The following is a 16,999-nucleotide window of genomic DNA, read 5'->3' on the forward strand; positions in this document are numbered from 1 at the left end:
ACCCTTATGTGCCGGTTGTGCGTATAGTACTGAAGGGAAATGAAAATTGAGCGGAAGTATGTAGGAGGGCGGAGCCAGGCTAGCTTTAATTCAATTTAATTGTCAACCATTTTGATTTTTCATTTATCACGAAAGAATGTTCTTATATATATATATATATATATATACACACACACACACACACACATATACACACACACACACTATTATTTCAAAACGATAATATTTGGGTTTTAGACTGGTTGGACAAACTGGTAACTTGATTATTAAGATAAAAATCAAAACAATCAATAATGAAAATAGGTTGCAGTCCTTAATACTAGCATACCTAGAAACTATGAACGGACATGCTTTTTCCCAAAAACCAAACCGTAGCAGCGATCAGGAGCTAAAATCTTTTATGGGGGAAAAAATTCATAAGGGCCACTCCCCTGATGGCTTCTAACCGTGTTTATTCCGTGAATCTGTAGACAAAATGTCTCTTAAAACAGGTAGGGTCACTCACACATATTGATTATTCTGTCCCGAAAAAACAGGGAGACAACCTTTGAGTTCACCAGCCATGGGCAAGTAACACATAATTAATTTTGTGTGTGTGTCGGTGGAGAAAGTTTGATTAAATTGTTTTGACAGGCATGCCTCTACCACCCAGAAAGCTGCCCTCTAACAAAGTGCTGCAGCGGTTTATCCCTTCCCTTGTGGAATCACCTTCATACACCCCACAGTACTGTACCAGTACACACACACACACACACACACACACACACACACACACACACACACACACACACACACACACACACACACACACACACACACACACACACACACACACACACACACACACACACACACACACACACACACACACACACACACACACACAGACACACAGACACACAGACACAAAATAGTGGTGGGTGATAAAGACTAAATTAGTCACAGTATTATAGCAATTATTAAAGTGATGGTTCGGAGTAATTTCACCCTAGGGTCCTTTGCACCATGACCTCGAGCCAAACACCCCCCCAGAAGCTTTTTTCACCTGGGTCGAACATTGGGAGAGTTAGCGTAGAGTAGCGTTATCAGCTGAATAGCTTAGCGCAGGGGCTGGACCTACGTTTGTATCTCGTAAATGACCCCACTAATAATGCCAGAAATTATACCAAACTTCTACACTAGTACAAATTGGTTATGCACTCATAAAACGATGGATTGGAAAGTTTGTAAGTACACCAGAAGTTTATGAACACTTGCCTGCTCTCTTCTGCTCTCGGTTGTTGTTGTTGCTGCTGCCGGCAGTTAGACGAGTGCTTAGGGCCGTCTACAAATTACAACACCGAAAAGAGATGCAACAAAAATATTTATTAAGGTAATGTCTCCAAACTTACCTCAATTATAACTTGCCTCCTGCTAGTTATACTACAGCACTTACTTGAAAAAAAAAAAGTTAAATTAATAAATACTTTTGTTGCATCTCTTTTCGGTGTTGTAATTTGTAGACAGCCCTAAGCACTTGTCTAACTGCAGGTAGCAGCAGCTAATAGAAGAGAGCAGGCAAGTGTTCATAAACTTCTGGTGTACTTACAAACTTTCCAATCCATCGTTTTATGAGTGCATAACCTATTTGTACTAGTGTAGACGTTTGGTATCATTTTGGGCATTATTAGTGGGGTCATTTACGAGATACATCACTGGATCCATTAGCCCCTGCACTAAGCTATTCAGCTGATAATGCTCGTCCAATGTTCGACCCAGGTGAAAAAAGCTTCTGGGGGGGTGCTCGAGGTCATGGTGCAAAGGACCCTAGGGTGAAATTACTCCGAACCATCACTTTAAGGCTGCAGCTATAGTGTGTAAAATAGTCAAAATAGTGAAATAGTGCATCAAAAAAATCCTCGAATCCGAAGGTCACATCTTCGACTTGCTTGTTTTGTCTGACCAAAAGTCCCAAACATGAAGATATTCATTTTACAATGAAATAAAACAGCAAATCCTCACATCAAGACGTTGGAAGCTACCCTTGGGCATTGTTTGCTTTGCTTAGAAATTAACTTAAATTAACAATTGTGTCTTTTTTTGATCGTATAATCTACTCTAACCTAATTAATCAACTAATTGTTACAAAACTTGTAACAATGTTCACTTGAGTAACCAGATTCTCATGCTACACACTTCAATTCACGCTCATCATATTAATTAACAGGGTTGTGTTTGACTGTAAAGGATTAAGAACCAAATATTAATAGGATGACTTTACTTATTTAATCCAAGTCATTTTAGTCCCCTAAAATTGGGGTACTGTGGGTAAAAGGGCTACAAATCCTACACCGACATCTATAGTACCTCATAGTCACAATTTAATTTCAGATCCAATGACCTGAGGCACATTGCCAAACTATCAAATGGTGTCTCATAAATGTATACAGAGCGCACTGTACAAATACACCCAAAATCCACCCTTGTTTGCAAAGTCTGCCATGCAACAGGAAGCAGAGCAGGAAACGGTCCGCTTTTATACTCAGTTGCCAGTTTATTAGATACACCTAACTACATAAAGGTAGGATTTATTGCAGGACTGTTGCATTAGACTGCCTTTCTGCTAAACGTATAAATTGGTACCGAGTGTATGTCATAACTTTAAATGTATTGTCATCACTATGAAAAGCACTTTGAATTGCACTTACATACACTTGACTTCAATGTGAACTAAAAGTCCTCTTCTTGGGAGAAAGGCTGGTGGATACAGTTGAAAGCTCTAGGAATAGCTACATACGATGGCCCTTGTGTTTAGAATATTAACCACAGACTCGCATACAGTAGTTCTTTAACTCCTTTATCAAGCAAAACTACCATTCACTGCAATTGAAAACTCTGGGGTTTTAGACTGGAGCAATTTGAAGATGTCACCTTCAACTCTTTGGCATTCTGACAATGTATATAATTAGATTAGATTATGATAGATTTTATTTTAGATTAATATGTAATACAATTAATTGTTACCAGCGCTACTCCAACCCATATTTTGCAAGTGATAACAATTTTCATCCATTTGAGTTAGTTTATAATGCCTAACCAGACAGTCACATGACATGGAAGGATAACTTACTTCTTCCAAAGGGCACTTCTGTCATACAGATAACAAATGTACAGTAGCTAGCTCACACCCACCAGAAAGTGGCCCCAACTTTTGTGAAAGTCGCACACTTTTTAACTTTCAATTCCCTTTAAAAAGTCGGATGACTGAACAGTTAGTTTCCGTGACTGTGAGTCATGCTGTGTTAATAACAACAACCTAAGCTACTGCATGAATGAAAACAGTAAACAGGAAAAGCTTTCGCACATGAGAGTGTAGGCTAAGCTAGAGAAACAGGGTAGCTTGGTCTTCGTAAGCTCACCAGGTCTGGTTCCGTATTCCCTGGACGTTAGGTACGACTCACACACAGGGGAGGAACCCCGTGTACACAGGCGACCGTTTACCAGAAACCGCTGTGTGTGGGCAGTTTACTTACATATAACCTTTAATTCCAGTAATCTTAACGTTACCTGCGCAACAACAACCGCATAACAGCCGCATCATTACTAGCTAGTTAAATCTGTGCACCAAGTTCAGTCATGGGCTGTCAACTTTACCTCCTGCACGGACAGGCTAGCGGTGAAGAGCGATTTTGTTTTTTTTTCTCCTGAATTCCTTAACGGACGCAAACACCCTTCGCCATGTGCGAGAATGTGACAGAAAAAACATTGCAGTTTACATACAGGCGAGGTTTATTTGACTCACCAGCAATACCAACATGAACATTTTCGCCTCTCTCATCCGACTCCCGTGGCGGTTCCAAGAGGCCATGATGCCGTTGCCACGTCTGGATACGCAGGCGCAATCGGTTTCCCATGGATTCTTGGCCACGGCGCAATGCTCTATGGGAAATGTAGTTGTTGAGGGATATTCGGCGGACGGTGTTTCACCTGCCGTCTCCAACCAGCCAGAAACCCCTTTCATGTTATTTGGATAGCTATGAGTGTAAGTACTAGTAGTCTACATGATTTTGCTTTGCTCAGCATAATGCAGCCATATTGCAAGACAATTAATTACGCAAGAGGGTAATTAGGAAATTGGCTTGTGATTGAATGGCTCTTAATTAGCCTTGCTCTTTATTAATTCGATGCCCGTTGCTTTAGAACATTTGGTTTGATTATAGGCATAACATGTACTCCACTCAATCTCACTTATGCGGTGCTTGGGCCAATACGCCATACAAATAGGAGTCTAAATGCATAGAAAATGGATAACGAATCCCAAGAAAAAAAAGAAAAAAAAATAATAACATCTTTAAATGTTTTTTTTTCTTACATAGCCTACTGTATGCATATACAGAAGTACACATAGAACAAGAAAAACATGGAGCATTTACTTAAATAAACCTTATTTTGTAGTTAATTTTGCCCATCAGGTTATGCCTAACTGAGGCGTAAAGAAAGAAAACAGCTTAAATACGTTCTGAACGGATATTGTTTTTTGTATTGGCCTACTACTGATTGTTTCCTACTACTGATTGTTTCCTCATCACTACTAAGGCATACCCACGTGTTTATAGCCGACACTATGCGGTCACAATAGAATATATTGTGGGGGTTGTTTGTTTGGATGTCATGTTTTTTGGATGCAGTTTACGATAATAATAATAATTCATACGCCTGTTTAAATCCTACAACCGGATAGTCACTAGAATAGAATATAATTAACGTGAAACAGCCTAGCCTACTCTTTCATTTCACTTTAGTTTGCCCATCAGATTTCTTTGCAACATGAAAATTAGGTATAAAGGCAAACAACAGTCTAATTTAGTCTTATTAATTTTTTTGGCGTATTGGCTACTATTTTTCTATGCCTACATCTGACTGAATAAAATGACTTTGGTCCAGGGTAGGCACAACGTGTTTACTGTTTGAACAAAACAGCAAAGAAAACATGGGAATGCCCAGTGGAGTTGTATTGCCAGGTAACCCCCCCCCCCGCACACGGACACACAGCAGGTGCTCTGGAGTCCCAGACAACAACATGCAGGGCAGATCTTTCCCAGAAGCCTTTTTGTCTCTCCCAGGTCCACGCTGTGATTCACTCTCAAACACCGCCTGCCTTTGCTCTGGACGGACTCTGCTGTTGCGACACTCTTCAAGCTCTCCGGGGGTGTCCATGCGCAATTCCTCCCTATTGCGCTTGCAACTTGGCCCAGTCTTTGCTTGCTATCACCCCTCACTCCCCCACCTCCCCCTGTCCCCCCTCAACCCGGTGGTATCGTCCGACGCTCAAGGAGATAGAGCGCAGTTGTCGGCTGCAGGTCGCTCGGAGAGGGACGCACACAGCGGCTGAGGACACAACACTACAACCCGTCTCTATTCTGTCTCTACTGCTTAGAGTGCGAGTGTGGTTCTTTCCTCATCTCCGCCCGGCATTGCCATCAAGTTGGGGAATACAAACATTTTCTAAGGTAAAAGAAAAATCACTTTTTCTTTCTTTTCTTTGGCAAAAATACCCGAAATGACTGGTAGAAAAGCACTTTTGAGGTGTGTTGTGCACCAGTTCCCAGCTTAAATCCCGCTTTAGATTGACACGGTAGCCTACAGGCGAAATGGATGTAGCTCGACTTTGATTGGGGAGCTGGATTTTTAAACCGACACAATAGCCTGCTTTAGCTTGAGTAACCTGCTTAGATGAAATAAAAAACAATCATCCTCCATCAATAATGGATTGGCTGGTCATAAGATGTACATAAGCCATGCTGTGGGGTGCGTTATTTTTCTCTGGACGATTTTTCTATCAGAGCAGTGTTTGAGCAATGTGGCGTTTTTTTTTTAAATTTTTTTTATTATTATTGTAGCCTTAATGTTAAACACTTTCCTGCGCTTTTGCCCAGTTTGGCTGTTTCAGGCGAGATGATTTGTCCGTTGATAGCATGTGTTATTCAGACCAGTTAGCAGTTCCTTTATGCCACGCCAGTTTTACTTTCCACTCACGTTTCATCCCGGGATCAGAAGAGCATTTGTGGGCTGCAGGAGCTGCCTGTGCCTGCCACATTAGCGCGGTCTCAAATTTACTTTGTACTGCACGCTGCCCTGTAGTCCCGATCCAGACCAGATGTGAACTTTAAAAAATAATCTCCAGGGGAAACTTGGTTGATATCATTTCTCGGGAAAGTGGATTGTCTACGTCTTGTGCGTCTCACTTGCAGTTTTTATTCTCAAATGATCTATATTCAAAGTGGTTCCTCATTTGGGTCACACATATGTGATGTAGCATCTTGTCGTCTTTTTTCCAACTGTGCTTAGGCCTTTGAATTTTGTCGTCCACCTTATAGACTGCTCATAATGACCTCATTGCTTATCAATTCCAGTTTGCAAATTGGCTTTTACGCGCCGACTGCGCAGCCGTCTTCGCACATTCGGAGTGTTTAACATTCTTTTATTCTTTCCAAATCCCAGCAAGCGTTCGTGCGACTAATTCTGCATGAAAACACTCAAAATCAGCTCAGAAAGTCATTATTCATGAGCTTGTCACATGGATGAATTGCTTCCCAATTTCTCAGAGACATTTCTGATCTGCTTTATATTGAATTCTAAAGAGGGATAAGTGTCCAGCAGAATGCTTCCCAGAGTCGGGATGTCGAACAAGAAATACAGTTTTATAAAATAGGACATTTCCTTCTTAAATTGATTATTCTGAAATGCATTGTTGGAGAGGGAGACGGGCTGTGGTGTTGCAGAGCAACAGAGGGCAGTGTTGAGTAGCACTGTACAGCTGTGATGACACCTTGCCAGGTGAAGTTTGGTGCATCATGTGCTAGACCCGAGATCTTCAACAGGGGGTCCGGGACCCCTTGTGGGTCCTCAGAGTCACTGGAGGTGGGCCTCCAAATTATTGTTAATTTTAGAAAGTTTTTTCAAAAATAAAAATGGCTTAACATGAATCCAACATATTTTTAGCTAATATAAATCCCCATTGATGATAGGCTTACTGGTCTAGGCAGTAACTAAGCTAGCCATCCACAGATACACTATATTCTGAGGATTCACTGTGACACATGTATGTTTAACATTAAAAGATGGTTTGTAAAATCATGCTGACAATTATTATTTTAATAGCTTAGTATTATATGCACTAAAAAGCTATACTTTATTGTAGGCCCAGTTTAATATGCAACTTAATTTTTTTTTTTACAATATTAGCAGTAGGGGGTCCCTGCTCCATCTCTCTTTCAGTTAAGGGGTCCTTGGTTTAAGAAACGTTAGCGAACCCTGTGCTAGACTATCTGCTCTGCTCTCCACAAGTGAACACAGAGTTCAGCAGACCCGCTTGTCTGTGTGCTGGAGCAAAGGTGCAGCACCCATTCAAGCTTGGACAAATGAAGACATAATAGGGACATTGCTTTAATGGATGTGTGATTTTTTTTTTACTTCAGGTGATTAAATGTCAAGCACTTTTGAACAGGCTTTTATCTGCAGGCGGTTTACTGGGAACAGCTCTCAGACTTTTAGTCCATAGCTGAACATTTTTAAGGCTTAAAAATATCACATTCACTCGACTAAATTAATCAAAACACCTTATTCACTTGAAAGCTATTTTTGCACCACCAGTAACCACCACCACTGGCGCTTTTAGAAGCTTTTTTAGAGATTCACTTGTTTTCATCTGTAACATTTTATTGAGCCTCAGTGGTTCAGAGTCTTCAACAGCATTAATGAAGGACACTTTAATATTCATTAACACTCAAATGGCTCTCAAATGGAACTGAGCATGGCTGGTTTGAGTTGTGACAAATGTGTCAGATGACATAATGAGTTTGTTTTGCAGTTCAGCTTCTTTCTTTTTTTTTTTAAACCACTTTGCTTCTCGTTAAAACATGACACAGACAGAAAATGTTTATATTGCTGTCCAAAAATAATTTGATAACTATAATTAGTCATCCATTGAATCAAATATTCATATTACTTTGCTACAGTATTCTTCCTCCAGTAGACTAATAATTGCACACAACCATAACACATAATCCTGTTTTATTCTGTCCTGTTTTCATAAACATCCTAATTCGCCCTGTCTGGAATTCAAAACAGCAGTTGGCACGACTCTTTATTTTGCTCATCAACACGTGTGAGTCCCATATCTTATCCCTCTTTTGATTGATATTCATATATTCCTACATGTTTTATCAGGCCCACGCTTGTCTAATGGATGATTAACGCTTTTGTTATTTGAAGAACTGTTTTAGTATCCTGGGTCAGTCCTTTGAAATGGAAAACAGGTTTTCATCTTTGATGAACTTATGAGGGCTCTTGACAGGTCCTGGTGGGGGGAACCAGACCAGCAGAGCAAAAGAGATCTAAAAACTCCAAAACAAAACACAAACTGGGATGAACCCCCCCCCACCCCAACTCCTCTTGAACCACCTCTCTGTTCACTGTCCCCTTCTTTCTATCCCTCCGTCTCTCCTTGGTGTCTATGTAGTTACAGTGAAAGTGTTTTTGATTATACGTAGAGTTCTGTATCTCCGTGGCATCTGATGTCGACATAAATAATTCATTTTCATTAACTAATATGGTAGATGTGGAGTACTCGATGAGCCGGCAGCTTCTTCATCAAAATTGTAATGATGCATATTTAAACTTTGCCGTGTGGATTATTCCTGTTGTCGGGCATCATTTGAGAGGGGACAAACGGATATGAAAGTTTAATGTCTGGAGAACTTGATCTCTCCTCTCCTCCATCTGATATTACCTCTCTAAGAAAAAAGATAACAGTGCCATGTTCAGTATGGCCTGACCTCCATGATTGTGTGTGTGTGTATGTGTGTGTGTGGGTCTGAAGAGATAACAGACGGATAAAAATAACATATTATTCAGTCTGGTCTGAGGTAACACTCTTCACATATCTTCAGGTCTAGAAAACTAGAAAATTAGTATCCCATAGACTGTTTTGTCATTTCAAGGTGCAGCTTTTCACGAACCAAAACCAAGGAGGAAAGTGACGACATCTGTAGCACGATATATCTGCTGTTAGCCTGTCATTCAGCTGTTTGGCTTTTCATGCACGTCAAACAAGCACTCCAGGACATCTGTCGCTGCTCATAGGGAACCAGACTTCAGTTTATTTATGCGCTGTAACAGCTCATGCTCTTTTCTTGAATCCTACTTGAGAGCGTTCACAACAAAAACACATTTCCACGCCTTAAAAACCCAGGATGGATACTCTCAGAACAGCTGCGAGGCAGTGTGTGGCTAGCTGAGACGTGCTCTGCTGACCGTTGATCTTGATTTTGCTCCTTTTTTACATTCCCTGAGCCTGGAATGTGAAAGTGAAGCGGAGAGATTTTAGCCTTTTAAAGTGGACTTCTTGAGCAGGATTCACATGGTAATTAGGTCAGGGCACACTGAGGAAAAACAAAGCTGTCTGCATGCAGAGAGAGTAGAAAACATACTGCGTTTTTGTTAAGATGTTTCAAGCAGTGGAGTGGAGAGACACGCAGTAAGATGCTTCCTTAAAGTCTCTCTATATATTCAGGAGACTGCAGCCACATTGGAGTGTCTGTTGCTTTCTGTTATGTAAATATAATGGCAGATTTGAAATCACAGTTTGTGCCACTGTGATTTGTCCTCAATATTCACTGTGGTCTTTATACCCAGAATACAAAGCTGTGCTGCCTTGTCACCTGATTGTGACTATGCTGTCCGACAGTGCTGACATAAATGTTGCCATTTTACATTCACACAGTCTCCGAAGCCTGATTGAGGTCCTGCTCCTCAGTACACCTCATTTTATTATCTCCGTCGTAAGCCTGGAGGAAATCATGCATTCGGTCTTGTGTGTGTGTGTGTGTGTGTGTCTGTCTGTCCACATTTAATCTCACATTCTACTGGACCCATCAGTGTCATATTTTTTGTGCATATTTATGAGTGTATGCTCAAGGTTGCAGTGATTTAACACTTTAAAAATTTTTTTTTATTGATTGCTCTGTTTTATACCGTTATTAACCGTTGACTCCTCAATCCTCTTAACAGGTCGGTAGGGGCCACAAGTGATCAACAGCAAATTACCTGGCAAAATGCATTTCTGGAAATCAGCTAGACTAAAAACAAGCCTAGCCTGTTGCGGGCCACATTTTGGCCTTTGTCGTGGCCCAAATACTGACCTCCATAGAAACATTTGAACCGGAGCATCTGCTTTTTATGTTATGATCCACTAAATGATATGAGATGAACAAATTCCTGTTTTTGTTATCTTTGCCGCTATCTTAAGTGAAGGAAGGACCATTGAGTGAGATTCAACCCTTCACCTTGCGGAGAGCTACACTCTACTGAGTGTACATTTCTAGTTGGAAATTAAAGCATTCCTCAGCTATTCTACAACTTCTGCAGAAACATGCAAATCTTTGCTTGGGATTGATTTTTTTTTAGGTTGATGTGAGAATTCTGTGGCCAATTTTGTTGTCCGCAACAAACTGTAGCCTGACAGATACTTTGCTTCAGTCCAACAACATCCTGATGAGAACCTGCCTTCGACCTTAGTTCAGTCTTTTGTTCATGACGGATTAGGTTTGAGGGGAAATGTGTGCTTGTGATAACCAGACAGTTTGAGCCGTCAGCAGAGGGAGGCCAGCGGTCTGCGTGGTGCAGTCTGAGCCAGTGAGTGGAAATGAATAATCCACAATGTCTGTCTGGGGTCCCCCAGCCTCCCAGGATCTCATTGTTTCTGAATGCAGAGTGCACATGCCATGGCCTTGGCTTGCAGAGTCTGTTTGTAACCTGGCCTCTCTCTGCCTCAACACACAACCTCGTCGTCTGCAAAATCCGATACGGCTGCAGCGTCTTTGCACTCTGTCTGCAACCTTGCTAATTAATGCTTGATGCGACCCAACAGTCTTAATTTGTCCCTGGAACGTTATCATCATTGTTTGCCCTCCCTTTTCCTGTGTTGCTATTACTGTACCTTTACAAACAGGGTGCATAGAGATAAAAAGACCAAGCTGGCTGTCAAGCTGAAAATAAGCTGGTGAGAAGAATGTTCCATCAAATACGTTATTTATTATGGTTAATGTAGTTCTAAATGGATAATTAAATTCATCAATTAGGTGATCAGTTTATCATTCAGGGCATTTATCATGCAACAATGTCAAACATTTATTGCTTGGACAATTTTCATTATTTTCTGAGATTTTATAGACTGAACGATTAACCATTTAATAAAATAATTGACAAACTAATCAATAAAAAAGAGAGAATTTGTTGCAGCCCTGGTTTGGTGTCCTGTCATTGCACATAATTCTCAAATTTGCACTGACTGCTGAAAATCATCATGAATACGCAGCTACGCGGCGTTTCTCCTCTTTTGGTCATTTGAAGGACTGAAGGTGTTTTCCTCAAAGCGCCAAACTATTCACTATTTTCCTTCTTCTCACACATTCTCATTGTTATCCCTCTTGGTAGTATAAGAAGTGTGTGTGAGTGTGTGTTGTGTGCATGCGCTCATACATGCCTGTGCGCATGCGTGCATGTCTGAGCAATTTGATTTTTCCCTTTGTATGCGTGCGAAGCGGACGTGAAGGCATGTGCCTTTTCTCTCCCGTCCCTCCTCTGTTCAGCCCCGGCAAGGTCTGAGCAGGGCGAGAATAAAAGGGGCGCAAGAGGAGGAGAAAGTGCTCCCACAGTTGATTTGGCCATTGTGGGGGGAGGAACACTATTCCCATTGATGCTCTGGACGCATGGTTGAGACCCCTAGAAGCTTTAGGAAGGGAGCTTATTCAAGGCTTGATGTGACCCGGAGGACTGGGTTGGAAGATGGGTGTTGAGCCCATTGTGGGGATGGTGGGAACATTGTTCCTGCTCCGCTGCTTTAATACCACGCTGAACCACTGGCTCTGTGAGCTGGATGGGCTCTCAGGTTGTCTGTTTTTGCTTTACAAGACACTTGAGAGGTCTCTTATGTTAGAGGTCTCAAAGAGATCTGAGAAACGTTATCATAGAGGCTCAAATTAGAACATCTACCATAATTTTTTAATTTAATTGTCTATTTAGTTGAGCTTTTGTTTCGATATATCAAAATCCTGTTATGAGAGTTAATACCCTCTCAGATTTTGTAATATAGTGGACTAGTTTTATGTTGTGCTTTCCATGGTCTTAAATGCTATTTTTTTGTCTAATTCGTCACCCAATGATATTGAGATTCAGGCATTTAGACTAAAAAAATACCTCTTGCTATTATGTTAAATTGGTACAATACGTTAAGTGAAAACTGTGTACATTCTTTCGAACCTGCGACCAATAAAATGTTTGACAGCACAAAATCTAACAAGTCATGTTTAGCGTGACAGAAGTCCTGTTCTGACATAAATTACTAGTACTAGTATTTCTAAACATTTCTGTTGTATGGCATATCTCTATTCTATATACACTGTATGGAATGCATGTGATAATGTGCTATTGAAATCACTGTATAAAGTGCACAAGCTTTGTTACGTGCCTTCATCAAACTATTACTTTTGTTTTAAATCCTCAGCATTCCTCTTAAGGATCTCTGGGTTTCCGATTTTACGTTGAAAAGCCCCATTGTGCTCTGCTTTAAGGAACCCTCCTAATGGAATAAGGCTCATTTTACCCTGCTGTACCCTCTAAAATGGTTATATCTCTTCCAAATGGAGTTACAGGGCGAGAGCTCCTTTCTTGAGTCTGTGCTCTGTGAAGTAATAGGTTTGCAGTAAGCCCTCCAAACAAGGCATGGATTAGGACACATTGACAACTCCTGTGGTATTTATCTTGCTATGTATTTACACACTGCAAGGAAAAATACTGACTTCATAATATGTTTTACCACTTTTTCTATTGTGTTTGGGATTATTTGGCATTAGAGGCTGGCATGATTCAGTTTATCATCTGAACAATACCAGCGGGTTTGGAGCAAGGGGGTAAGCTTCGTTTCAGAACGCGAACCTCCGATGGCGCCATTTTGTTGCTACAAAGCGATCACCTCTTGTTAGCATTACACTGACCGCCATTTTTTTTTACGTCACTTGACTGCAAATAACTTTTCATCTGAAGCGTTTAAAGACTCTATTTGTCCATTGTTTATTTATAAAGAAACACGACAATGTATAAAAGGCTCCATTACCTTGTACCTCACGTTATAGCTACTAATGTTAACTAGCATGTCAGTTAGCAATAATTAGCCTGTGCTTATGTTATCTCCTTACATATACCTACACTCTCCGTCTCTGTAAGATTGGGAATGATTGAGATTTCTCTTGTCACAGCTACCAGAAGACTTACAACTTTCAGACACGTTGCTCACGTCACATTTACGTTGTCTCTGTCAGTTGGAGGCTGCGCAGTAAAGCAAGTGATCACCGGAAAAGTGCTTCTAATAGCCTTCACTGGTCTCCGTCCAGAGCAACGGGGTCTATTGGTCCATTGTATATATGTCAATGGTTTGGAAGCTATTAGCTAAAGCAGATCAGAGACCCTGATGTGTTTACCTAAAGTTGTATTAGCATTGGTTTGTTTCCAGTATCAGACTTTGATGAACTGCCTCTGATAGGTCGTATAACTGGCTCATTAGAGAGCACAGCACACGCATCTCTGCTGGTCAGCAAGCTGGTGTTTATGAATGTGCCTGTTTGTTAGTTTGCTTATCCATGTGTTTGTGTCCATGTGTGCATATGTGTGTCTGCGTCAGTTTTCCATATTTGCAGTAATGGCTGGGAAATCAGCAGTTAGCAATAGCAGGCAGCTGGTCTCCACTTTTACCGTTACTAACAACCCACCATCCCCGTAGGCCACGTGTAATTGGACAACCACATGTCAGGCTGTTATTTGCAGTATGAGCCTAAGGATTTTGCAGCACTGAAAATGATGAGAGCAGTTATGAGATGTTGGCTGAAAATGCAGTGCTATAGCTAAATTCACTGGAGAGTAGAGGGTGAAAGGGGGACAGAAATTCCCATCAAGGTTTTTTCCATGTTCTCCTGTTTTCCTGATCCACATAGATTTCCTCTTAACCCTGTCAAGTTTTGCATTAAGACCTGACCATATGACCTAAAACTGATAATGATAATGATGAATGTAACAATTATTTTCAAGAAAATACATTGGCACATGGGATTTTCTTGCCAATGTTAGCTCAGCTCTGAATTGTTTAATAAAGGAGTATGAACAGTTAAGGAGATACTTTTGATTATATTTTTCAGCTCTGTGTCATGGCAGTGTGGGCAATGTGTTTAGATGAATGGTTTCATGGTGCCAGCGCACAGAGCTTCCCATAGAGCAGAGCAGCGGAGGTCTGCCACGATCCGCCAAATGATACGAAATGCACCGCGGAGGTCTGCGGCACCGGTCATCACTCCACAATAAACAGCAGAGCAGAGGATTCATCACCAGTAGCATTTGAACTACTGAAGAACACAACATGGACGGGGCCAGTGACATGTGTAGCAGCTGGAAGAAATGAAATACACTGCAGTACACAGATATACAGACACTGCTGGTGCTATTTTCTGGTGGTTGCTTTATCACTCTGCTTTTTTTTTTTTTATTTCCTTCTCTCTGACAATTTCATCTTCCCCTGTTAAAATCTAGATCCTCGAAATGTGTTATTACTAGCCCTGACCCTAAGACACAAAGCCTGCGTGTTGGACAATTACATCTCCTCAGCTACCACACTGGAATCTGAAAAAACATTTTTCACTTTTTGAATATATTTCATGAAACACGCTATCATGCTGACCTGATGATATCATCTTTCAGATGCCATTCACACTGTGATCTACATTCTTCTCAATCCAAAATAATCACCAGCGACGATTTCTCCAACAATCTGCTTTCAAGGCCTCTGGTCACTTTCTCTGGGAAAACAGCGTTCAGAGTGTGTACAAGACACGGCGTGGTTCTGAATTGAGAAATGAGTGACAAAGGGAAGCAATAACAGAGATCACATATTCTGTTGTGTGGCGGATATAGGCCTTTCACATCTCAAAATTCTCACAGAGACCAGCTGATATGCGGTGTCTGCGTTTGATAGCTTTTCCTATTTGACCAGGGTAGCAATGAGCACCTAGCTCTACTCCAGTTTAACCTGCCAGACGTTCAGGAGAAATTATTCTACTCCATCTTTTGACCTTTTTGTTTGGCTCTTGCCAGAAATCTCTTGGTCTTAAGCCAACAGACAGACTGGAGTTTTTCTCCACCAAAGCGTGCTGATTTGTGATTCATGTTGCATGTGAGCTGTAGGCTCGTTTCTGGAGTTGAGGCATGCAGGGGGATGGTGCTGCAAGAGTAGCTTTAATCAAGAGCTCATTAGTTAACTGGTGATGAACATGGAGAACATATACGACCACACGTCATTTAAAATGAGTCTAACACTCAGTGCAGACCCTTCAGTATAAGACCTTTGTCCGCATTTGATGTTTGACAGCTGCAGTGCACCATAAAAAGGTTGCTCTGTCTGTCACCAGTGACAAGTCTGACAAACAGGTAAAACAAATGTTTAAGTCAACAAAGTGGAACAAAAAGTTTGATGCATATAAGTTCTGCCCCCTCAAGCTTCACATGATCACATTTTTGAGCCCCACTACCTCTAGAGCACCGCTGAGTTTGGTTGGTTTTGGTAACTATGACGATAGAAGTGGCTCTCGGCAGTGGCAGGAGGGTCTGTTTCAGACTTAGGCTGACAGAGAAAGAGAGGACTGTGACAGTGATTAATGTCCCGGCAGAAACAGAGACAGTCGACTCTCAGGGCCCAGTCGTCTCCATCAGAGTGTTAAGAAGCATATCGGCCCCCAACTAACACAGCGTCTCGCTAGCGCAAGAACGCAAAGGAGTTTAATCACAATCATTTGAATTATTTATTACACAAAAATCTATTACTTTTCTGACTTGGCGGATGAAAGCTGGAGTAAATGGAAATGTTGGATTAAACCAAGAAGGAAATGAGATTCACCTGTGTGTCTCCTAAAATCAATCCTTGCTATCCAGCTGATTAATGGAAACACATTTGTCTCAGCATCCCCGTCCACCGCTCGCCTCTTATTCCGAGACATCAAAGAAGCCGAGGTGGCCTTTCAGGTGGCGTGGGGAGAGGGGCTAGTTGTTAACTGTTGCGAGTCACGTGATCCCCCGGTTTCCCTGCAGGCTCTTAACAAGGAAGTGAAGTGATGGAAGACCAGAGGAAAAACGTCTGCATGACAGAGATAAGCAGCCAACCGTGCTTCCTCGTTTCACTGTCCACCCCCACTCCCCCAAGAAAGACACACAGTGTCTAGATATTTGGCCAGCAGGGTTATGGGTGATGGGAAACTTACAGTATGTGCCTTACAGACATCACCTATTGCATTATTTTGATAGTCTGCTTCTGTACTTGCATAAACAACCATACACACATGTACACACCTTATTCTCCCTTCATGTTGGACAGACTTTTGTATAATACCTCAAAGCATTGCCGCAATACCTGTTCCTCTTTCTATCTCAAGGTCCATTAGAGCTCCTTTTGAGGATCTTGGTCTCTGCCTGGGTCTTCGCACTTCAGCGCACTTTCCCTCCCCTGCCCCTTTACTCCACTGCTCCCCCATAACACTGCAGCTGAAAAGAGCCTCTGTTGGACTTCAATAGTGCATAGTGTGTGTGAGTACATGTACTGCAGTTAAAGCTCATCCTCGGAGGGAAAAAAGCCTCTTACTCTTCACCTGGCACCCCTGCCCACCACCTTCAAACGCTCTTTGCTCTCTGTGACTTGACCCTCTGCCCCACCCGTCTTGTGTCGATAAGCAGCCCAAAGGAGCTCAAAGCCCACAAACTATGTGATTCCGGTGCAAGACTTAGTAAAGACATGATGAATGAGCTCCAGGCATACACACAGCGCTTTGTGTATTCATTCAACTACAGGAGGTAACATTACCTTGTCATTTTTTTCCCCACACCTGTCTAGCTTCTTCACCTGACCTCAATGGATTAAGTGTGAAGG

At 41.6% G+C, this 16,999-nt stretch overlaps 2 protein-coding genes across 3 annotated transcripts in view; one reads left to right on the forward strand and one right to left on the reverse strand.

The window, feature by feature from the left end:
- pdia5 (protein disulfide isomerase family A, member 5) overlaps positions 1–3,885 on the reverse strand; it is a 72,380-nt gene extending 68,495 nt beyond the window's left edge. Inside the window, exon 1 of the mRNA XM_028590532.1 lies at positions 3,782–3,885. Within this exon, the coding sequence (XP_028446333.1) occupies positions 3,782–3,847 (66 nt within the window). The 5' untranslated portion in view covers positions 3,848–3,885. The remainder of the gene's footprint in view (positions 1–3,781) is intronic.
- A 1,271-nt stretch (positions 3,886–5,156) lies between these two features.
- sema5ba (sema domain, seven thrombospondin repeats (type 1 and type 1-like), transmembrane domain (TM) and short cytoplasmic domain, (semaphorin) 5Ba) overlaps positions 5,157–16,999 on the forward strand; it is a 180,273-nt gene continuing 168,430 nt past the window's right edge. For both annotated transcript variants that reach the window (XM_028590629.1, XM_028590632.1), the window contains exon 1: positions 5,157–5,489. The gene's annotated coding sequence lies outside the window, so the exon portion shown is untranslated. The remainder of the gene's footprint in view (positions 5,490–16,999) is intronic.

This window comes from Perca flavescens, chromosome 11 (assembly GCF_004354835.1).
Source record: "Perca flavescens isolate YP-PL-M2 chromosome 11, PFLA_1.0, whole genome shotgun sequence".
Lineage (NCBI taxonomy): Eukaryota > Metazoa > Chordata > Actinopteri > Perciformes > Percidae > Perca > Perca flavescens.